This window comes from Narcine bancroftii, chromosome 3 (genome assembly GCF_036971445.1).
Source record: "Narcine bancroftii isolate sNarBan1 chromosome 3, sNarBan1.hap1, whole genome shotgun sequence".
NCBI classification, from domain to species: domain Eukaryota; kingdom Metazoa; phylum Chordata; class Chondrichthyes; order Torpediniformes; family Narcinidae; genus Narcine; species Narcine bancroftii.
The window spans coordinates 279285290-279309295 of record NC_091471.1 but is presented as its reverse complement, the minus strand read 5'-3'; the positions used below and the strand labels follow the sequence as shown (position 1 = coordinate 279309295).

At 40.6% G+C, this 24006-nt stretch overlaps 1 protein-coding gene across 10 annotated transcripts in view; it reads right to left on the bottom strand.

The window, feature by feature from the left end:
* The window catches only part of mad1l1 (mitotic arrest deficient 1 like 1), a 1066498-nt gene that overhangs the window by 1023027 nt on the left and 19465 nt on the right, over window positions 1–24006 (bottom strand). For all 10 annotated transcript variants that reach the window (XM_069928298.1, XM_069928297.1, XM_069928299.1 and 7 more), the window contains exons 5-9: window positions 20868–21047; window positions 16763–16887; window positions 16246–16327; window positions 11863–11993; window positions 2723–2837 (exon numbers count right to left, since the gene is read on the bottom strand). In XM_069928298.1, the coding sequence (XP_069784399.1) occupies window positions 2723–2837; window positions 11863–11993; window positions 16246–16327; window positions 16763–16887; window positions 20868–21047 (633 nt within the window). The remainder of the gene's footprint in view (window positions 1–2722; window positions 2838–11862; window positions 11994–16245; window positions 16328–16762; window positions 16888–20867; window positions 21048–24006) is intronic.

Genomic DNA, 24006 nt, shown 5'->3' with positions numbered 1-24006 from the left:
GAAGGGCAAAAGGCTGGTCAACATACGAATGTTCAAGTCCACCCAACTGGACACAGCACAAGCCCGCAGGCCCAAAATCACCACCATAGCTGCCGCCAGGAATGAGTTCGACAAGATCCTCCAAGAAATCCCCGCCATCTTAGAGCCTCGGTTCAACGCCGCCCTGCCCCAGAATGGGGTCTTTCCACCACATCGCCACACAGGGCCCCCTGCTGCATGCTAGACCCAGATGGCCGCCGTCCGAGAATCTCCAGCAGGCAAAGGAGGAGTTCTCCAAGCTCCAGGAACTAGTAATCGTCCGGCGCTCGGACAGCGCCTGGGCATCGCCGCTCCATATGGTCCCGAAATCATCCAGGGACTGGAGATCGTGCGGGTACTACCGTCGGTTGAACAACGCAACCACCCCCGACAGGTTACTGGTGCCCCACATGCAGGACTTCTCCACCAAGGTGCACGGGACTTCTCCAAAGTGGATCTCGTGCAAGGATACCATCAGTTCCCGGTGCATCCAGACTTCATGGGTAAGACGGCCATTATCACCCCTTTCGGCCTCCTTGAGTTCCTGCGTATACCCTTCAGTCTAAAGAACACGGCCCAAACATTCCAGCACCTCATGGACACGGTTGAAAAAGACTTGGACTTTGTGTTAATTTACCTGGACGATATTCTCATTGCTAGTCGCAACCACGACGAACACAAAGCCCACCTCCGCACACTCTTTGCCAGGCTGGCAGACTTCGGCCTCACGGTCAACGGGGCCAAATGCCAGTTCAGCAAGGAGTCCCTCCAGTTCTTGGGGCACACCATTTCGGCGGCTGGGGCCACACCGGCGCCAGAGAAGGTAGCGGCTGTTCAAAGATTCCCCAAACCCTCCACCCTGAAAGGCCTCCAAGAGTTCGCAGGGATGGTGAACTTTTACCATCATTTCATCCCCGGAGCCACGCACACCATGCGCCCATTGTACGTGCTCATGGCCACCAAAGAAAAGACTTTATCATGGTTAGAGGAGGCGGACAGGGCTTTCATCGCGACAAAGGAGGCTCTAGCCAGCGCCACGCTGCAGGTCCACCCCGGTCGGAGGTGCACACGGCGCTCTCTGTGGACGCCTCAGCTACAGCAGTGGAGGGGGTTCTGGAACGATGGACAATGGCGCCTGCTGGCCTTTTTCAGCAAGCAGCTGCGCCCGCCGGAACTCAAATACAGTGCCTTCGACCGGGAGATCCTGGCGCTGTATTTGGCCATCCGCCATTTCCGCTATTTCCTCGAGGGCAGGCCGTTCACAGCCTTCATGGATCACAAGCCCCTCACTCAAACACTGGCGATGACCAAGGATCCGTGGTCCACCAGACAGCAGCGCCACCTCTTGTACGTGTTCACGACCCATATCCAACACAGGGCTGGCAAGGACAATGGTGGATGTGCTCTCACGTCCAGCCATCAATACTCTTGCACCCAACCTGGATTACGAGCAACTGGCTCAGGAACAGAGAAACGATGCAGAGATGCAGGCTTTACAGACCGCCATCTCAGGCCTCAAACTCAAGGATGTCCGGGTGCCCAGTAACCCAAACACATTGCTCTGCGACATCTCAACAAGCACACCGCGCCCGGTGGTCCCGCCGCACTGGAGGGCGAAAGTCTTCAGTCTGATCCACGATCTTGCTCACCCAGCGGTAAAGACAACCATGCGGATGGTCGCGGAGCAGTTTGTGTGGCACAGGCTGAAGAAGGAGGTGGCGGAACTGGCCAGGAACTGTACCAGGTGCCTGTATGGTCTTTTCTCTCTCTCTACTTGCAAACCACATGACCCCTCTTAGAACAGCAAACTGTAACCAGACAGATTGCTGGCACCAGAATCAGTTTCTGCCTGGGCATCTGTTGCTTTAAAGACAGTAGTCCATTTACTCTACATCATCAGTCCAATTAACGCCGACTTGTGAAGTCTCCATAGGCATTCTTCAAAGTTTCTGTAAAGTCACTGTGGACATGACGTCTCTTTCAGCAAAGCTCTTACATTTTAAATGAGATGTCTTTTGTGAAATGATGATGCCAGTTTGTCAAGTGACCTACATTAAGCCCCCTTAATCTACCTCTTTTAAAAACATATTTATATAAAATATAATATACCCTGTGACAACAGATTTGCTCCTCCATTTCTCACTGATTATTGCATGGTCCACATTACAACCCCATTGATGTGGTCAAACCTTTCCTGTTCCTCAGCTCCACCCATCTTGCCTCAGTGGACGAGCTCTCTGCCCTGTCCTGTCTGAGCACAGCCGTGATGTTTTCCCTGACGAGCAATGCCACTCCTCCCCTTTTCATCCCTCCTGCTCTATCACATCTGAAACAATAGAACCCCAGGATAATGAGCTACCAGTCTTGCTCCTCCTGCAACCAAGTTTCACTAATGGCCACAATGTCCACATGCCAATCCACACTCCAAGTGCGTCCACACTATAATTGCATCTGCCTCCACCACTTCCTTTAGCAGCTCTTTCCAAATAACTACCTGCCACTGTATGACAAATTTATTTAAGTTGGATATACAACTGTTACCTGCCATCGTTTTATTACATAACCAGTATCATCTTACTCTGCGCTCCAACTCACCAGTGCCATAAGTAAATAGATTCTGCCCTTATAAGAAATGCAAGAATATTTTTTTTTAATTCATGAAGAATAAAACCTAAAACCTTAAATTATGAAAAAAAAAACAAACCTCTTTTTCCAACTCCAAAGTTACATTTTCTTCCTTTAACTTCTCAAGTCGTTCCAGTTTTTTGCGAAGACTTTCCATTTCTTCCTTAAGAAGTGAATTGTTATCTTCCATTTCCCTGTATCAAGATAAAAAGCATTTGTTCATATTTGGCATGTTTTGTAGAGACGTACAGCAAGCAAACAGGCCCCCCAATCCACTATGTTCAGCTCAACTATCAAGGACCAACTGTCACCAATCCCAATAATTCTCCCCATATTTGCATCAGTTCCTCCCAGATTCTGATTCTCACCAACATACTGCAACCACATTCTGTGGTTTATTAACCTCGCAACCCGCACACCTCTGAGATATGGGGCGGGGGGGGGGGGGGGGGGGGGGGGGAATGACCTGGTGAAAATTAACGCAGTCACAAGGAGAACCTGCAAATTCCACACTGCCGAGGTCAGGATCAAACCTTGGTCACTGAAGCTTTGAGGCAGCAGCCACACCACCTCATACATCAAAGGTTCAAATGTTTCTTCTATTGTCAAGTAATAATATATTGAAATGTATTTATTGTGCATGATAGATTTCAACTCTTGCCTTCTTTAGCAAACAAAGTGTAGCCATGTCCATTGCCTTGCACCCCTAACAATAGGAGAGAGAAAAGCAAAGAGAGTCCCTTCAAAGATACTGGGTGTCCGTGGATTGGCCTCCCGACACTCCTGCAGCCTCTGTAGCCACACAAACTCCAGTTCAAACCATTGGCAATCTGAGCCCCAGATCCAAACCTCTGCTGCGATCAGGAAGCTTTCAGCGCCCAAGACCTTTCAAGAGCCCTTGCCCTCAGCAACCTCTTGAACCCCGGTTCCAGTACCAGTTCCCATCAAGTTCTCATTTATTATCATCCGATTGTGTAAGTACAACTTGACGAAACAGCGTTCTTTGGTCTTCAGAGCAAAAACATCCAAACACACAGACAGTCATAGCACACAAACGACTCATATGCAGTACATATATACAAATAAATAGTTTCATAAATAGTTGAGTCTCAGAGGGTTTACACGAGCAGTTCATCAGTCATTCAGCAGTCTCACTGCCCATGGGAAGTAGCTGTTTCTCAGCCTGGTGGTTCTGGCTCTGATTCTTCTGTATCAGCCTGTGTGGGTCCTTCAGCTGCTAAGCCCTTCGCTGGTCCGCTGCCATGGTCCCCATAACTTCACTTCAATTTTAGGTCTAATTACAGATTGCAACTTTGAATATGCTTCTATGTGTTTAGAATATTTCATACTGCTTGTAAGAAGTTTCTGTGCAAAGAGCTAAATGCTGCAGCAACTGATCATTGACCTAGGAAGTCAATGCCTAGATCACAGCAAGGCATAATGAAGATATACAAATGTCCTGTGGTTTTGAAATCCACTCTAAAATAACACCAAGTTGATGATTTTTTTTGCACTACTAATCAACTGAAAATATTTCTTCCGTTAATATCAAAACTGCCACAGCAATTGTGGTACAATAAAAGCACAGCATGAGCCATGTACTATTTAAGATAAGGTGAAAGACATGTTCCCAAGAAATGGGAGAGGTGGGGTTGATGTTATAGGCAGCAACACAATGACCTCTAAATTTTGCCACTCATGGCAACCACAAATGTTCTGTCCCTTTCATGACCACTGATAGTCTATGCAAAGCATCTGATAATTGAGCAGGGTGTATAAGGTTGATGTGAATCAGCAATTTCTCAAATATCCTCGTGAACTTTGCCTAATCACCTCCTCTGAGCAACCATATTAGGAAACAAGTCTAAAGCCTGCAGACACTGTGATTGAAGTAAAAACACAATGCTGGAGAAACTCCGCAGGTCAGACTTTATATAAAGAGTACTTTATATAGCAATGGTAAAGATGCAGAAAAAAGTTGGGCACTCTCTAACCAGATGACGTTAACATCAACTTCTCCGGTTTCTGCTAACCCATCCTCCCTCTCTTCCCCATCCCTGTCTCTTTCCTCCAGCTCTCCACCCCTTTCCCTCTCTATTCAGAGCCATTCCTTTCCCTCCGTTTGCTGCTGTGCCCTCCCTAATCCACCTATTACCTCCTGCCTGTGCTCCTCCCCCTGCCCTTCCCCTCTACCATTTTCTTCAGCCACCTGCCTACATTTTGCTCATACCTTGATGAAGGGCTCAAACCCAAAAGGTTGGTTATGCATCTTTATCTTTGCGATATAAAATACACCGTCTGACCTGCTGATTCACCCCATCATTGTGTTTTTTACAGATTCAGACCCAAGTCTGTGAAGAATCATGCCTGTCTATAAAGAACATTATAATACAGGCTCTTCACCCCACAATGTTGTGCCAACCTATGTCAACCTACTCCTCAACAATCTCACCCACAACCCTCCAGCTTCCTTAGATGTATGTTTGTAATTAATAAGAGTCTATTGAATGTTCCCATCGGACCAGCCTCCATCACCACCATCAGCAATGCATTCCAGGCATCCACCACTCTCTGACATTTTCCCTAAACTTTCCTCTACTCACCTTAAACAGATGCCCTCTAGTCTTTGCCATTATCACCCCAGGAAAAAGATGTTGGCTGTCAAGCTCTTCAATCTTATTTACCTCTATTAAATCATTTTTCACCCTTTGTCGCTCCAAAGAGAAAAGTCAGCCTTGCTCCATTAAAATGTGTACCAATCTAGGCAACATCCTAGTTATTTTCTTTCTCCACCCTCGCTAAAGCATCTACATCCTTTCTGTTATGATTCAAGAAACCATCATCCATTAACACAGACAATGACTGCATGATTAAATAGAGTGATCTTTACATAGAACTTTATGGTAATCTTTGTGTAGAACATTACAGCACAGAAACAGGCCCCTTCGAACCTTCTAGTCTGTGCTGAACCTTTTTTTTTTGCCTAGTCCCCTCTGACCTGCACCCAGTCCATAGCCCTCCATACCTCTCCTATCCAAGTACCTGTCCAAATTCTTCTTACATGTTAAAATAATGTGCATATTGTCCAATAAGTGAAGGGGCACAAAAAGGACCTCATCTTCAGCAATGTAGTTGGTCAGGTGGAGGGAATGTCAATGGAGAAGTGAGTAAAAGACAAAAGACAAAGGAGGAAAAACCCAACACCCAACCCCAACCAACCAATTTTCCGCTGCAACCGTGTCTGCCTGTCCCGCATCGGACTTGTCAGCCACAAACGAGCCTGCAGCTGACGTGGACATTACTCCTCCATAAATCTTCGTCCGCGAAGCCAAGCCAAAGAAAAAGACAAGGAAATTGGAAATGGCCAATTTCATTAAAATCGGAGAGGGCCTGGCAGAAGTAGATTGGGAGCATCTACATGCAGTTAAGTCTACATCCGCAAAGTGGGAAGCATTCAAAGGAGAAATTATCAGAGCTCAGGGGCACCATATTCTGTAAAAATGAAAGCCATGGGGAACAAGTACAGAAACCCTGAATATTGAGGGATTGGATTGGATAAAGAGAGAAAAAGAAAGAAAAAAATAGGTATACAGAACTAAATAGAGGGGAGGTACAACAAGAGTACATCTATGAAAAAACAAGAGTATAAAAAATGTAGGGAGACAAAGAAATCAGGAAGGCAAAGAGAGGTCACAAAAGAAATTAAAATTACAAAAAGACAGGATTGAAATGCCTTTGAATTTATTTTAATTTCTTTCAGGGTGAAACAACAACCTGGGAAACAGTTGAGCTGCTTTAAGAAAAGAGCGGTATCCATCCATGAAACCAGAAAAAAGATTAGGTCCTATAGAAAAGTCTGTAAATTTCATTTACAAAAATTGAAAAAAGATGGAAGTCTGGCCTTACCTAATTTTAGATTTTATTACTGGGCTGTTAATATTCATTGACTAACTTATTGGATTTTTAATTCTGACAAATTGGTTTGTCCATTATGGACAGATTTAGAATTGAAATCTATATAGCAGTATTCAGTGGCCTCTTTATTGGGTACCTTTCTTCCATTTAGTTTTTCCAAGATCAGTAAGAATATATCTAATCCAATACTCAAACATATATTGCAAATCTGGTTCCAATTTTGTTTCAACTAGTGCTATCTCTCAATTTTTTTTGACCATTAATAATTGATCAATCCTTTTCTATATGGAAAATTAAAGGTATTACTTCTTTTGCAAATTTATTGAAGGAAAGTTGTTTAATGTCTTTTGAACAGCAGGCAAGTAAATATAATATACCTAATATTCATTTTTTTTTAGATATTTACAGTTTAGAAATTTCTTAAATACCATATTACCAGAATTTCCATTTGTATTTCTACCTGATCTAGTTGATAATATTTTTCTTTTTTTAAAATATTTTATTTTAATTTTGGGGTCAAACATGTATCAAGAAATAACCATTACCTAAATACAGAAAATGAAATGAGAAAATCAATGATACAAGTTGTCCATATCTCCAAATATCCCCATCACCTCTCTCCCCAAACAAAACCCCGAAACAGGAAAACAGAAAAGAAAGGAGAAAACAGATAAGAGAGAAGAAACAGAAAAGCAGGAAAAGAGGAACTGTTGGGATCTGGGATCGACTTCAGAGGATCTAATTCCTATTCTTGCCTCGATCTCAAAAAGGGAGGGATGTAGAACTCAGGAACATATTCAACCCTGCATTCTGTAAGCATGGTTGCCATAACTGCAAAAACATGTTATACTTCTTCCTTAGATTATAAGTAATTTTCTCCAGGGGAACACAACTATTTCCGCATTTCACCAGAAGAAAATCAGACTTCCAAGTAACCACAATACATTTCCTGGCCACCACCAATGCCTCATTTTGGGTCTTATGCCCACAATATTTCCAAGGAGGAACAATTCTGGACTTTGTGGAAATTGTTTCCCAATAATCTGATCCAATTAAACTCTCAAATTTTCCCAAAAGGGTTTCACTTTAGAACATGACCAGGTGGAATGTAAAACTGTTTCTGTTTCTTCCCCACATCTAAAACGTATATCCGATATATTAGAATTTATGTTATTTCTGTAGGGTAGGAAATAGCTGATGCAAGAAGTTATATTGCACCAATCAATATCTTACATTATTGTACTGGCCATGCTGTCCTGACATAAATCGGACCAGTTTTTAAATCACCGATACTAATATTCAAGTCGGATTCCCATCTTTGTTTTGATTTATATAACTTCCATTTAGGAGTGCCCAAGGAATACAGTGCAGATGTAAACTTCCTTGTGTTCCCCAATTGAACCAGTATCACCTTTTCACTTGACTCTGGTAACATCATCGCCAGTCCTAATTCATTTCTGAGAAAAGATCTTAACTGAAAGTAGCAGAAGATTATGTGGTTAAGAATATTATATCTATTTTTTTAACTGCTCAGATGATGCAAGTTGCCCTTGCACGTAACAATCTACCTTTCCAGGACCAGGTATGTAGAATTTTACTATCCATTGTTAAAGGAATGAATCTATTTTGAGTCAAAGGCATTTTTGAAAATATTTTTTCCCTTTATTCCAATTAAATTATACAATTTATACCAAATATTCAAACTATGTTTTGCTCGAGGTGCTTCTTTTCCTTCAGAAATAGATTTAGTGTCTCATTCATATATATATTCTGCTACTCTCTCTCTGAATTTGTGCAGTTCAATTTCCACCCATGAAGGCTTGTCTCCTTCATCAAAAAGAGGTGACAAATTTCAATGGACCGCCCAATAGTAATGTTTAAAATATGGGAGCTGCAAGCCTCCCTCATGGTATTTCCAAGTTAATTTTTCCATGGAGACTGGTTAATTTACCTTTCCAAAGAAATTTCCTAACCAATTTAGTCAAATTTTGAGAAAACTTCTGTGTTAATGGTATTGGAAGAAGTAGTGTACATGCAGGAATATATTAAAAGTTATTGGAGAGTTATCCATTTATTTAAATCTTCTTCAACCTTCTTAAGCAGGGGGAGATAGTTCATTTTATATATGTTTTTCAAATCATTATCTGTTTTAATCCCCAAGTACTTAATCCCATTCTTTGGTCATCTAAATTGTGTATTTCTTTGACAATTTGTATAATTCCTATCAATTAATGGCATCTCACTTTTGTCCCAAATTATTTTATACCCAAAGATCTTCCAGTTACAAATGTAGCTTTTGCAAAAAAAGTTTCCGGTTCTGTCAGATATATTAATACATCATCTGCAAACAGACTGATCTTATGTTCATCTTGGTCAACCCTGAACCCCTTGATGTCTGGATCTCTTCGAATAATTTCCACCAAGGTTCTATAGCCAATATGAAAAGAACCAGAGATAATGGACATCCTTGTCTGCTAGATCTGGACAGTGTGAATGCTGGAGATATGCCCATCTGTTACAACTCTGCCCTTATGTTCATTATATAGGGCTCGAATCCAATTTATCATTTTGATCTATCCAAATTTTACCAGCACTTTAAAAAGAAAATCCCATTCCAGTCTATCAAAAGCCTTTTCCGCATCTAAGACAGCTGCTACACTTAAGACACCTTTTTTCTGGGCCAAATGAATTGTACTAAGCAACCTACTTACATTGTCCACTGATTGCCTTTTCTTAACAAATCCTAATGGACTCTTATTTATCAATTTTGGCAAAAATTTTACCAATCTGTTTGTCAAAGCTTTGGCTAGTATTTTATAGTACACATTCAACAGTTGATAATATTTTTCAATTGAAACCTTCTCAGAAAGAATTGGAATTATATGATAAATTATTGAAATCACTTCACAATAAGATGGAAAAGGCTTGGGAATTGGAACTTGCAAGATCCTTATTGGAGGATCTATGGAACAAGATTCTTAAACTGGTGAATAAATCTTCAATATGTGGCCAACATTTATTAATCCAATTCAAAGTGATGCATCGTGTTCACATGTCCAAAGATAAGCTGGCTTGTATCTTTTTTAATATTAATCCTACTTGTGACAGATGCAAACCTAATATTGCTACATTGACACATGTTTTGGTCTTGTCCATCCTTAGAAATCTATTATAAAGAAATGTTTAATATCTTTTCAACTGTATTTCAGGTGGAGTTATGATCCAATCCAGTAACTGCTCTTTTTGGGGTTATTGCACCAGGCATAGGGAGTTTTTCTGTACCTGCACAACAGGTTGGGGCTTCTCACATTGTTGGCTCAAAGAGGCATCTTATTCAAATGGAAAGACTCTAGACTTCTAAAAGTGTTTCAATGTTTCTCTCATATTATGTCCTATTTAAGTTCAGAAAAAAATTAGATATCATGTATTTGATTCATCAGTGAAATTTGAAGATCTGTGGCGACCTTTTATGTCTTATTTTCTTTTGATGTAAATGTTTTTAATGTAATTAGATGTACTCACTCTTCCAGATGAGATATAGTTTTATCTTTGTTTTTTGATTCACAGTAGGAATCAAAAGCCACAAATAATATGTAACTCTCAGGATAAGCTCCTCAGATTTTTTTTGGTTAGTTTTATTTTTATTAGAATAGGTGACCTGCTTTTTTTAATATATAACATTTTTTATGTCTTTTCTAACTTCACCCAGTGCAGTGGAGGAGGAACCAAGTTTATAGTGTTTGAAGTTTTATCTTGATATGGGGGGTGTTAGTTTCCTTTAAGAAACAATTGGATAGGTAGGGCTTAGAGGAGTAAAGTGGGGAGCAGGGCATCTGGGCCTGTTTTCGAGCTGCAAGACCACTTGCGCCCACACCTCCTCCCTCAGTACCCTTCAGGGCCCCAAACAGTCCTTCCAAGTGAAGCAACATTTCATTTGTGAATCTGCAGGGGTCATCTACTGCATCCAGTGCTCCCGCTATGGTCTCCTATACATCGGAGAGACTGAACAGAGACTGGGAGATCGCTTTGTTGAGCACTGTTGCAATAGTGTGGATCTCCCAATGGCCACCCATTTCAATTCTCCATCCCATTCACTTGCTGACATGTCTGTCCATGGTCTCATGTACTGCCAGACTGAGACCATCCACAAATTGAAGGAACAACACCTCATCTTCCGAATGGGCATCCTCCAACCAGATGGCATTTATATCGACTTTTCTGGCTTTCGTTAAATTTACTCCCCCCCCCCTTCACCCCGTCATCTCTCCATTGCCTGTCTCCTTTAGCAATTCCACCTAAATCTTTAACACATTCAATTAACACCTATTATTGGTTTGGATTCCTCCCCATTTTTTTAATTATGAGGCTTTCTGATATATCCTGCTTCTGCCTTTTTCTTGAAGGGCTCAGGCCCAAAATGTTGGCAATATTATCTTTGTCTCCCTCCTATTGATGATGAATAAACCAGCTGAGTTCCTCCAGCATTTCAGTGTTTTTACACAAGACCATGATTCCAAGTGAATAAAACTGGAGGACATAGATTTAAGGGAAAAGAGGTTTAGCATGGATATGGAGATGAACCTTTTTCATCCAGAGTGGTGTTACACTGCCTGACATTAGCAAAAGCATAATCACTAACAGGATTATCCTCAATAGTGGAACAGGTGCCTGGACAAGCACTTGAATCGTCTGGGCGTTGAAGGCTATGATCCAAATGATGGAAGATGGGATTTAAACAAATGGGTGCCCAGTGACCAGTATAAACATGTAATCTATTCTGTATGGCTCCATCCACCCATAAAGTTTACAGTATTTGTGTCACTATTATACAAAGAAATCTTCTCTGTGGATTGTCACCTTGTCATAATGGAGGAACTTGTGATACTGTCTAGAGCTCTGCTCCTGGTAGAGTGACCCATGGCAGTAAGGTTGAGGGTGAGGATCCTGACAAGGAACAATCCAACCAAGTCCTCAATAGTGGAACAGGTGAACTCAATGGCTGTGAAGGCAGATGAAGGCTGCAACAAATCCATCAGCTCCAATCGTCGTATTTTTCATGGCATTGGAACTAGTTGATTAATTTGTGAAGTATCATGTGCTTCTTGGAGTGCAACATCAAGTACATTAAACAAATACATGCATAAGCATCTTCACTTTGTCAGTCAACGGAACGAAGGCCATCATCCTTAAATACGATGAATAGCCACAAAAATGATACAAAGAAATAAAGCCCATTTTGTAGATTAGTTTCACAAGAGTAATCGAATAGCCATGACAAATTTTGGATAACAATCCTACCCCTACCTGTAATAATCATTTTTCTCTTTCAGTTGCCGAACTTCTTTCTCTAGCTCAGGGACCCGAGCTAGATCTGACCGCATATTCTTTATTATTACAGAATCCTGCTCCTGTTGAGTTAGTTTATTCTGCAATTCCTAAATTAAAAAAAAGACAAATAATTAGGAATCAAGCAATTAATTTCTTACTCTTGGTCTCCTCCCTCCTAGTGTTATTGAGAACCATTTTCATAGAATTGAGCAAAAATCTATTTGATTCAAATAAAAACAATCTGCTGGAAGAATTCAATGTGCCAGGCATCATCTGTAGAGAAAAAGAAATCATGAACATTTTGGGTCTAAACTCAGCATTAGCTCCAGATTCCTGCAGTCCCTTGTCTCTGATTAGTGGCCAGAATTCGTGCAGCTGATGTATGCTGACAAGCTTCATTATGGCCTGATATGGGGGCACCAATACCTCTGAGAAGAAAGTCCTGCAAGGTAATGAGCACAGTCAGGACATCACAGGCAAAAATCTCTCCACTGTCCTGTCAGAGAGTTGCCACATCATCAAGGATCCATTGCTGCCATCAGGAAAGAGGTAGAGGTGTCACAAGACTCGTTCCACCAGGTTCAAAAATAGCTGCTACCCCTCTACCATCAGACTCATAATTAACAGGCTCAACCAGAGACTCATTTAAAGACTCATACTTTGCTTATCATATATTATTAAATATACAAAAAGAATCTCAGGATTGCATGTGACGACAATGCAAACAATCTGACAATAAATTTGAACTTTGTGATCATTCTGGTGTAAAATATGACAATGTACACAACCGGTGGCAATGCCAGATTTGCTGTAAGGTCAGCAGTGCCACTAGCATGGAACAGGGAGAGCGGAAACACCGCCCTCCACCGCAGGGTCCTACTGCCCAGTTGCAATGCTGATGACTCCTTACAAGCTTTAAGCAGCTTGTTAAAGGGGTATCAGTGGTTTTTTTAACATCTTGAAACCATGGACTTTCAGACTCCAGGGAACTAGTGGACTAGCAAAACAAACCCCATGCATGCACACACACAACCCCCACCACCCATGGAGATGACCCTATAGCAGAGGTAACAATGCAATGGACCAGTGAGGGGTTTGGCAGCTGATGGAATTGTACCAAGTTGTGGGCTGCCCGAGACTGTCTCATGGGAACCAGATATCAGGATCAGGATTCATAAGGCTGCCAAGGACAAGAAAGGTTCCCTAAAAACTTCACGACGCAGAAAGTATCCTGATCATATTGGAGGTTCAGAATTGGGAGCTCAGTTTTGCCAGTGGATCAACAGGATGCCATGCAAATGAGGAGGTTGCAGGAGCACTGTAGGTCAATCCTTGGACCCTGGCTCATTCTGAAGGGACCCTCATGTTTTTTTTTCATTGTTGAGGGCTCTGGGAAATGCTAACAGTTCAGAGGTTGGTCATTTGCCTACAATTTGCCTACTGCCACAATCACTCTACTGCAGATTAAATTTCACTGGCTCTCTACTCAGCCCTGGATCACCTAGACAATTGCAACACATATATCAGGCTGTTTTTCATCAATTACAGCTCAGCTTTCAATGCCATCATCCCTCAGTACTTGGGAGCAAGCTCCAAAACCTTGGCCTCTGCATGTCCCTTTGCAACTGAATCCTCGAATTTTTTAATTTAGACATACAGCTCAGTAACAGGCCATTTTGGCTCATGAGTCTGTGCCGCCAAATTCACACCTAATTCACCTACAATCCCTGGTACAGTGGGAGGCAACTGGAGCCCTCGCAGAAAGCTCACACAGACACGGGGAGAACGCACAAACTCCTTACAGTGTGTGGGGGATTCGAACCCATCGCTGTAAAGGTGTTGCGCTAACTGCTATGCCAATTGAGCCCCCCTAACTTACTCATCAGAGGACCAGAGTCAGTACTAATTAGTAACATCTCCTCCTCACCGACAATTAACACAGGCACACCTCTGCACAGACACTGCTCTACTCTCTCTGCACTATGACTGTGTGCCTTGGCACAATTCTAATGCCATCTACAAATTTGGTCATCAACAGAATCACAGACAACAATGAGGAAGCGGGGAGTCACGTGATGGAATAGTGGGTGGTAGGAGAATACCAGCACTCTCCAGAAAAGAAGAAAAAAAGAGAATAACAGTCACTGCGAACGGGTTCACAGTCCGAATGGAGAGGGGAATTGTGTTTGCCCGGCAAGGGACAAGGGGCAACTCAGAGTGGGGGGGGGGGGAACACTTGGAGTTAAGGGAATTGTAGATGTGGGAATGGTTGAAATATTTTATGTTTTAGAAGTGTTGTCATACAGTGCGTTCAAAAAAAAAAATTGAGAATTGGAAATGGGGAAAAGGGGAAAGGTGCTGGTGAGGAAGCGGAAATGAGATTTAAACAGAGTATGATATGGCCAAGTTGAACTATATGATTATAAATATTAATGGAATACATAACCAAATCAAAAGGAAGAGGCTATTAAATTTACTGAAAAAAGAAAAAAATAGATATAGCATTCGTGCAGGAAACGCATCTAACTGAAGTGGAACACAATAAATTAAGGAGAGACTGGGTAGGACACGTAACGGCAGCATCATACAACTCAAAAGCCAGAGGTGTAGTTATATTAATCATTAAAAATGTACCAATCAAAATAGAGGAGGAAATAATAGATCCAGCAGGGAGATACGTAATATTAAAATGTCAGATATATTCAGAACTCTGGAATTTGGTCAATATATATGCACCTAATGAAGAGGATCAAAAGTTCATGCAAGATATTTTTTTGAAGATTGTAAGTACGCAGGGGAATATATTGATAGGAGGGGACTTTAACCTTAATTTGGATTCAAACAATGAGGAAGCATATGGAAATTAGCTAGATCATTTAGTTGAGTGGTGTCGCAACAGCAACCATGCACTCAATGTCAGTGAACTACAGACACTATTTAAACTTTTTCACTTATTTTGCACCAATTTATATTTGTTTAAATGTAATTTATTGCAATTTTTGCACCTGTATTGCAGCCACAAAGCAACAATTTTTGTGATATGTTCATGACAACAAATACTGATTCTGGTGCCTCTTTGTGTGCCTTTATGGCTGGCATAAGTCAGTAAATTCTGTGTATTTTTTTAAAAAATCACAAAAAAAGGAATCTGGAATTGCATGGCCCAAAAGAAAAATTAAGTAGGTTGGTGTTAAGTGTTAAATGTTGAGGGTGTAAGGTGGGGTGGAGGGAGGGAAGGGGACAGAAAAATCTTGAACTCTACAAAAGATCTTGTAGAGAATTGATAATTATAAATTGTAGTTAATAATGATGTTGTTAACAGTAATGTTGATAATATTGAGTTTAAGTTCAGAAAATCATAAATAAAATATTCCAAACAAAATTAAGTAGGTTGGTCCTGTACTCACTGAACTTCAGATAAATGAGAAGTCACTTTATTGAAATGCACAAGATCTTGAAAGTCTGTTTCCTCTGAATGAATATTTTAGAACTAGGTACTATCTCAGGATAATGGGTCTGTCCTTTAGGACCACGAAGATTGCAATTTTTTAAAAATTCTCTACCTCGGAGTTTTGGATGCTCAATGAATGCATTCATGTTCAAGAACAACATTCTTAGACAAAGGAAGAATTGAGGAATTTAGGCAGGAGAATGGATAAGATAGATCAGTGATGAATTTTAATGAATTGTAGAAAAATTTCACATTTTTACAGCAAGTTCTAATCTTTTGCTTAATTGTAAGGGAGAAAAACTAATGGTGAGTCTGTCTGCCTTATGACAGACTGAAGGAAATGTTGTAATATTACATTTTGTGTTTTATTACCTGACCGAAAAAGAATCCTGAATAAGTTAAGAAAATTTCACGCCAAGGAAACTAATTACATTTGAATGTCCAAAGTGCTCATGGGTCAGAAGAGTCTCTTACTGTGCTGTACTTATTGTGTTTTAATTAAAATAAGTGTGAATGATTATTGCACCCATTTCTATTTCTTGTTTATATTTTATTGTTGAGCTTCTATCCAACTTATTTTCAACGTCAATCAGTAGATGACAAGAGAAAGCACAAATACTAGATGAATTTCCTTTCCTGCAATTTGTGTCAACAACCTCAACTGGCTGAAAAATGAGCCAAATGGCCTAATTCTACTCCGAGGTCTTGAGACAATCAAATGACAGGAAATGAAACAGGGGGCTTTTGGAAAGCAAGTTATAATTACAACAACCCTATATGATATGAAAGACCAAAGTCCGGACTGCTCTACTACCTTGTTTTTCAGAAATCTAGTCCTGGCTCTCATCAATGAAGCATACTGCAAAATCATTACTTCTCTGAACGGACAATCTAAGATTATGGTTCACCTTCAATTTTTGTTCATTCGCAGTACTGGCCACCTGAGCTGCCTCCAGTTTCTGAATCGTGTGGACAGCCTCTTGCCATTTCCTGTTTATGAGCATAAAACAAGAATTAATATTCATAAACTCTACCAGGAAGAGAAAATTTAGGAGGGAAATATAGCCGCAACTTCCAAGGACAAAAATGCCCCGTTATTATTTCCTTTCAAAACCTTAGAATTTTTTAAATAAAAGTTTGTAAACTTTACCCACTTTCCCAATGGTGCAAAGACAACTACTTCCTCCGCTATCAAATTTTTGAATGGACAATGAAGCGCAGACACTATCTCGCTTCTCTCTTTTGCATCAACTTATTTATTTTTAAAAATGTAATTTATGGCAATTTTGTACTGTAATTCTGCCGCAAAACAACAAATTTCATGGCACACGTTCATGACTGTAAATTCTGATTCTGAGGAGGCCCCATTGAGAGCATTAGATGCAAGCGTGTCTATCTGATGGCCCCAATTTATATTTGACCTACTTGTGCTGCACTTCAACTTGCTCAAGCAACTCCTGACGCTCTATGGTCAATGTCGTCAGCTGCATATCCTGGCTCATTTGCTTCCGTTGTTCTTCTGATATCTTGGTTTTCAAGACTTCAATTGTCTGCATCACAACAGAGAGAAAGCACTCTCATCAGACAACATTAATGCACTCAAGTTACTTTCAAAATTTAATTTGCAAGATTATATTCACTGTGTCTTCTATTTATTTTCTCACTTCAATATTTTAGCTTTTCAAGAAACACAATTTTGAACTGCAATTTTAACTGTTGCAAATTCCACCATATCACTGATAAAGGATTTCAGTTGCTGATATTAAACACAAAGCAATCAGAGGTAAACAACCCACATTCTAGTTGTTGACATTGCTGAAAAATCTTACTGGACACATAGCATACAGATTAGCAACTCAGCACATGCACTTGACAGCAAGAGGTCTTGCACAGAAAATCGCACATCAAAAGATTTTCAACTTAATTTTTTTTAAATACAATTTAAATGATTTCTGTAGGAAGCATGAGCCCAACTGGTACAGATTTGATTCCTCAGTCTTGGCCTAATTAGTGTTTTGGCAGTTTAGAATGGGGCAGTTATAAAAGAATAAAGAATAATAAGTCATGTAATGGAATATATATTTTGGAGATAATTGGTAAAATATGAGTAGGTTACATACATACACACATTTTAAAACAGATCTTATTTGAAATACTGAAGAATTCATATTCACTGGACTTTACAGAAACTATGGAGAATGCTATGCACATTTTACAAGTAGGTGCTAATTGAAATGATGTCATAAAAATGATTAGACCATTGTTTTGGAATGGAGACACTCTGGCTGTTTGCAACTATCTTTAGTGCTCACAGAAAGGTCACTCCTATGTTTTAAAGGCAAAGTATTATGAGGTGGTTTAAATAGCAACAACAATAAAACTTTAACGTTGCAAATTTAGAACTGCAGGTGAGAAATTTCAAACGACTGTATATCAAAACCCACGCTTATTGAAACTGTGTTATACAGAGTTTGCCTGCATGTAGATATGCTCTTGGGACTGGTATTGTAATTGTGATTTCAAAGTGCCTTTTACTTTCAGTATTTATATCATTTGCTAAAGGCAACAGGTTTTTGTGGCAAGTGAGAGAATCACATGTGCTTTCTAGCAGTCTCAGATGGGGGGGGGGAGGGAAGGAGAGAGAAAAGAGAGAGAGAGAGGCGCAAAACACGCTATCTCAGCTAGTGTGTGTGACACTGAAAGCAGCCGAACAGTGCAAGCCAGGAAATTTGTTAAAACTGAAAAAAAGCTCCAGAGCGGCAGATGGCTGGAAGTGCTATCTGTCTGATGTTTCTCTTGGAATAAGCGGAACAGAAAGGACCTTTGTGGTAGCCTGAAAGAAAGAAGTTATCATCTGGAGAACCCTGATAGGGCAAGTTTCATCAGCAAAACAGTGAGGTGACTAATGGTTGTAACCTCAATTATGGAAATCCTGGATCAACAAATCTCTCTCTGCAAACCCCCGAAGAACCTTCCTGAGCTGTAAACATTTACCTTTCAAGCACGAAAGCCCAGTGAACTTTATACATGTTAAATTATGTGCACAGTATAAGAATTGCCTACAACCAGTGAACTTCAAAGAATGGGAAGTGAAATTGAACTGTGAACCAAAGAACTTTTCTTAAATTTACACACACATTACATACACGTATGCTTAGAATTAGAAGGGGGTTAAGGTTAGTTAAGTTAATAGAGATAAGTTAAAGTTTGATTCTGTTTTCATGTTTAAAGATAATTAAAAACATCTTTTGTTTCAGTAACTACTTGTCTTGGTGAATGTCTATTGCTGCTGGGTTTTGGGGTCCTTTGGGCTTGTAATAGTCAAAATTGGTCACTGTTCCCAAAACTAACTCGCATCAAAATTACACTTGAAATTATGAGAAAGATCATACCTATTATCCAGGATTCCGAAAAACAGCAATTTCCAAAAACTGGTACTTTTTTTGGTAGACGATATCTGTTCATCAAAGATGGAGTTTGGCACCAAATGTGACCCTGACACGACCCTCACTCAACTCCCGTGTATCCTGTCGCATTCCGCTTCATTAATTAGTGGTATCATCACTTTATAAGTACCCTACACATCGAGCATGACTCACATTGGAATATCCCGCTACTTTATAAGCGCATCCGACGCGAGGTGAGAGACAACAGCATGATTCAAGCAGGATTAAAGGGACCGCCATTTTAAAATGATTCCGAACAATGGCAGGTGTCCAGTCCCGACAATGCTGGATAAAAGGTTAGGCACCTGTACTTCACTGTGAAACTGCAGACACTGTGATTGTAATTGATATACAAAAGTCTGTGCAATTCAACAGGTCCCTTGCCTTTTTGTATTGTCTCACTTGTTTCAATACCCCATCAGCTCTAAAAAAGTAGAAGCTCACACATGAAGAGAGGTCTCTAACAGAGGGCAGCTGCTGTATATCTCCCCAACAAAAGTCAAGGCCCTCAAAAAAAAATGATATAAATACTGAAAGTAAAAGGCACTTTGAAATCACAATTACAATACCAGTCCCAAGAGCATATCTACATGCAGGCAAACTCTGTATAACACAGTTTCAATAAGCGTGGGTTTTGATATACAGTCGTTTGAAATTTCTCACCTGCAGTTCTAAATTTGCAACGTTAAAGTTTTATTGTTGTTGCTATTTAAACCACCTCATAATACTTTGCAAGACTCTAGTTTAAAATATTGGAAATGTGGAATCGAGAGAGTTAAGTGGCTGCATTGAAAGTTATCGCTGTCCCTGCTGTGATCAGGCTCCCTCCCTGCTCTATCCCACCATGGTAGCGATCTAACTTTGACGAAAGATTTGACACAAATCTACATTAGACAAATATTTTCTTAAATAAATCACGTTCACATATTGCCAATAAAGATCAGTTTTCTATATCCCTTTTATAGAATTGGAACATATTATATTGAGGTGCTTTGTAATAATGCTGTTTTCCATAGCACTGAACTTGCTTGGAACATATTAATCATGTATATAGTGTGTGCCTGTACTCCATGTTTGTTCAGACTTTTTAATTAAAAAAAAAATTCAATAACAGCCACAAGATTCCATTATTATTGCATTGAATATGGAAGCATTTTTGGCAAATCTTCATAATTATGGGAGTTTGTCCTTAAATAAAGGGTTAAGTATTTGGTAAAAATATGATTTAGTATTTCAAAATGATTTTAAATGGGTAAGTTTAAGGATTGAATATTTATAGATGTCAAATGTATCAATGCAGAATAAGTAATGCAATTGTGTCAGTTAGCATTCTCTTCCAGGAAAAATGCTAAGACTACAAAGAGAAATAAAAACTGCAGATACTTGGATCTTGAGCAAACAACCAGCTGCTGGAAGGACTCAGTAGGTCAGGCACCGTTCATGAACAGAAATGGTCAGTCAATATTTTGGGTCTTGAGTCTTATTGAGACTAAAGTCAGAAGACCAAAAGACATAAGAGCAGAAATTAGGCTATTCAGCCAAGCCTTTTAGCATGAGCTGATCCATTTTTCAACTCAGCCCCACTGCTTGGGTCTGAGTAGAAAACCTACAACCTTTGATGCCCTGGCTAATCAAGAATCTATCAATCTCTGCCTTAAATACACCCCTTACATAAGAGGTGATATCAAGTTCATTATGGTGGAAAGAAGCTGGGAAAGGACTAAGAAGTGATTGAGTATTAGACAGCAGCTGGGTCAAGTAGAGGGAATGATCACTGAGGGGGGAGGGAAGAGAGGGAATTTCAAAAGAAAAGCAAGTTCAGAAATAGTTAAAGTGGAGATAGAAACAGTGGAACCAGAGAGGTGGGATTAAAAAAGTTGACTTTCATGATGGGTTTAATATACAAATAGTTTTAACAATTTATCACCCCTATCGAGAGTTAAAAGATAAATGTTAGCAAAGATGAAATCAATAAAGGCATGTTAGTCAGAAAGAAGTAAAATAACTATGCACGTTTTTAAAAAATACATTTTCTCATTGGTAATCTGAATAAGCGATTCATCTTTGTTGCATAATCAATATACCTGATTAGCTTCAGAGAGTTTTTCTTCTCTTTCTTGCAACGTTTTATTCTGGAGCACAAGATTCTCTTTCAATGAATTGTTTACATTTATTTGATCCTTCAGTTTCACCTCAGCCTCAGCCTCCTTCTCATGCAGCTGTTTTATTTGGGTAACCAGTTCCTGGTTCCGATCTGCCTCTCGCTACATTGGAAGAGGATAAAACAAATCACAGCAAAATTGATCACAGAAAATATTAAGAGGTATCATTTGAAGATCCACAATTGCCTAAAATTGATCACTTTTATGCTTATAAGTAAAATCATGAAAATAGAATAGAAATGTAGGAAACCACTGTGACCACATTAAATAAACCAATGCATTTTAAATTATCCCTACCTCCAGGAACACAAACCTGGTCCGAGTTCCATACCACCATCACAATTTGAGTGAAACTACATTCTTTCAATTCCCACTGTATCCTTACATGTCCCTCTAATTACTGAATTCACTGATCATCAGATCTTGGCCTCACATAATTTTATACACAATTAAGATTTAAAAAGTCATATCATGACAAACCCAATTCATCCTTATAGACATAAAAATAAATTACAGCCCAGTCATAATTATTTTCACATTTGAAATTCTTTATTTGACAATGACCTTGCAGGCTATAGGCCCAGTGCTGATAAATGACATTAATACTGATGATCGACGCATGACAATAAAAGCTCTGGTATCCAGATTTCAAGCAACTAGCAGAAAAAAAGTTGAGAAAAATACATTTAAAAAATTAAAATAATAAGAATAAAACAATAGGCTGTGACAGATTATGCTATATTTTATATTGTATATATGCTTTAAAGGAGATAAATTGTGGCAGGTTTTTTTTAGTGTAGATCACAAACAAACACTTCACAACACAGATCTCATTTAAAATGCCAGAGTTCTGCTCAAGCCAGACAGTCCAGGCTCCAAGTGCCTTTGCAAAAACTTTGAAGAATGCCAAGAGAGACTTAAGTAGGTATTAATTGGACATGTTGTGGAGTAATGGATTATTGTTTTGGAAAGCCACAGATGAACAGACTCAGAAGATTGGGTCTGGTGCCGCAGTCTGTCTAAGTGCAGTTTGCTGTTCAAAGAGGGGCATGTGATTTTCTACGAGAGAGAAAGAGAAAGAATTTGGTTCAACAGTTCAGCAGCAGCAGTTTGGACGAGAACAGGACAAGCTGGCAAGCTTGTGGAAAAACCCCATTTTGGAAGACGGGTTGTGAGTTCTGACTACAGCCTATTCAAAGCCCTTGCGGTCCATACAAGAGGAGTCAGCTGACTGTGTGGTGTTTCACCTGAGATAAGGGAAACAGAAAATGAACTCTGTGATGACCTGAAAGAAAGAGGTCATCATCTGGAAAACCCTGATGAGGCAAGTTTCTTTGGCAAGACACTGAAGTGGCTGATTGGAAGGAATCAGTTTGAGTCCAACGAGCAATAAATCTCTCTCTGAAAACCAACAAGAACCTTCCTGAGCAGTACCATTTACCTTTCAAGCTCCAAAGCTTGGTGAAGATTCATAAATGTTAAGTTCTGTGCACTGTATAAGAACTGCCTGATACCAGTGAAATTGGAGAAGTGAGATTGGACTGTGAATCAAAGAACTATTCTGAACTTATGCAGACATTACATACACGTGTGCTTAGAATTAGAAAGGTTAAGTTCATAGTAGTAAGTTAAAAGTCTGATCCTGTTTTTATGTTTAAAGAAAATTTAAAGTAACTTTTGTTTAAGTAACCATTTGTCTTGGTGAATTTCTAATGCTGCTGGGTTTTGGAGTCCTCTGGGCCTGTAATAAGGCAAAAATTCACAAGCTTAAAATTGTAAAAGTAAATATTCTCTGAAATAACACATTTTGGTGGCCCGCCGCTGGGTGTTTGAGCCGGGTGGCGAGAGCAACCAAAGGCTAGCAGCATTGTCCCCAACAAGCGAACCAGCGGGTGAATGGCAAGAGCAGCTTAAAGGCCAGCGATATCAAAATGGCACTGGCCTTGCGACACAGCCAACAGACGGACAGCGTGCGGGGATGAAGGGCATTGTTATGCAGGAAAGCGCCTATGTGCGGGAAACCCACTTTTGTTATGCATGTTGTGACGTCAGCCATGGGGAGCCACGGCAGGAACAGTGCAAGTATAAAAGGTTAAGCTCTACTAAAACTCAGAGCTTAACCTGACTACACTGTGTGTGTGCCTTCTTTCGAGTAGCGCGTGGTTACAATTGGTGACCACAACAGTTTAGACGGCATCTAAACCCAGCGATGAGCGAACAGGCAGCAGTCAACGTGGTTGCTCTCAAGATGCTGACCTTCTGGATGAATCAACCGTGCGTATGGTTTGACCAGGCTGAGGCACAGTTCTAAATCCAGCAGATCACAGCAGAATCTACCCAGTACTACCACATTGTGAGTGCCCTGGACCAGGCCATCTTCATCCAGGAGCCTTTAAGGACTTGATCAAAACCTTTGGGATCTCATGGCGTGAAAGAGGGGCATGTCTGCTCCACCTGGACGGGCTAGGGGATAGGTCCCCATCAGCCCTCATGAACAAGATGCTAGCCCTCCTAGGCAAACACAAGCCCTACATCATGTTTGAGCAGGCATTCTTGGAGCAACTGCCCAAGGACATCCAACTGCTCCGGGCTGACGCAGATTTCAGCCACCTAAAATGTCGCAGCACAAGTAGACGTTCTGTGGAAACAGGAGAGAGTGCTCGGCATATGTGAGGCTCATCGCTAAACCCCATACAGAGCCGCCGAGAGAACAGCAGCCCCCTAGAGATGATCCAGATGACCAGTGATGTTTCTACCAGCAGAGATAGGGCGCTGGACCCCATTGGTGCAGCTCACCATGCATGTTTCAGGGAAACGCCAGGGCAAGCCATAGTTAATGGCCATGATGGCTAGCCACCAAGACAGCCTCATGCATGTTTGGGTCCAACAGTCTGGACACTTCCTCATGAACATAGGAGCAGAGGTCAGCGTCCTGCCTCACACCAGGAACAGGGAGTTGGGCCCCACACTAAGGGCTGCCAACAACAGCACAATTCAGACCCACAGTACCCGCAACGCCCAACTGCAGTTGGGAGGCAGTTTCTTCTAGTGGATTTTCACA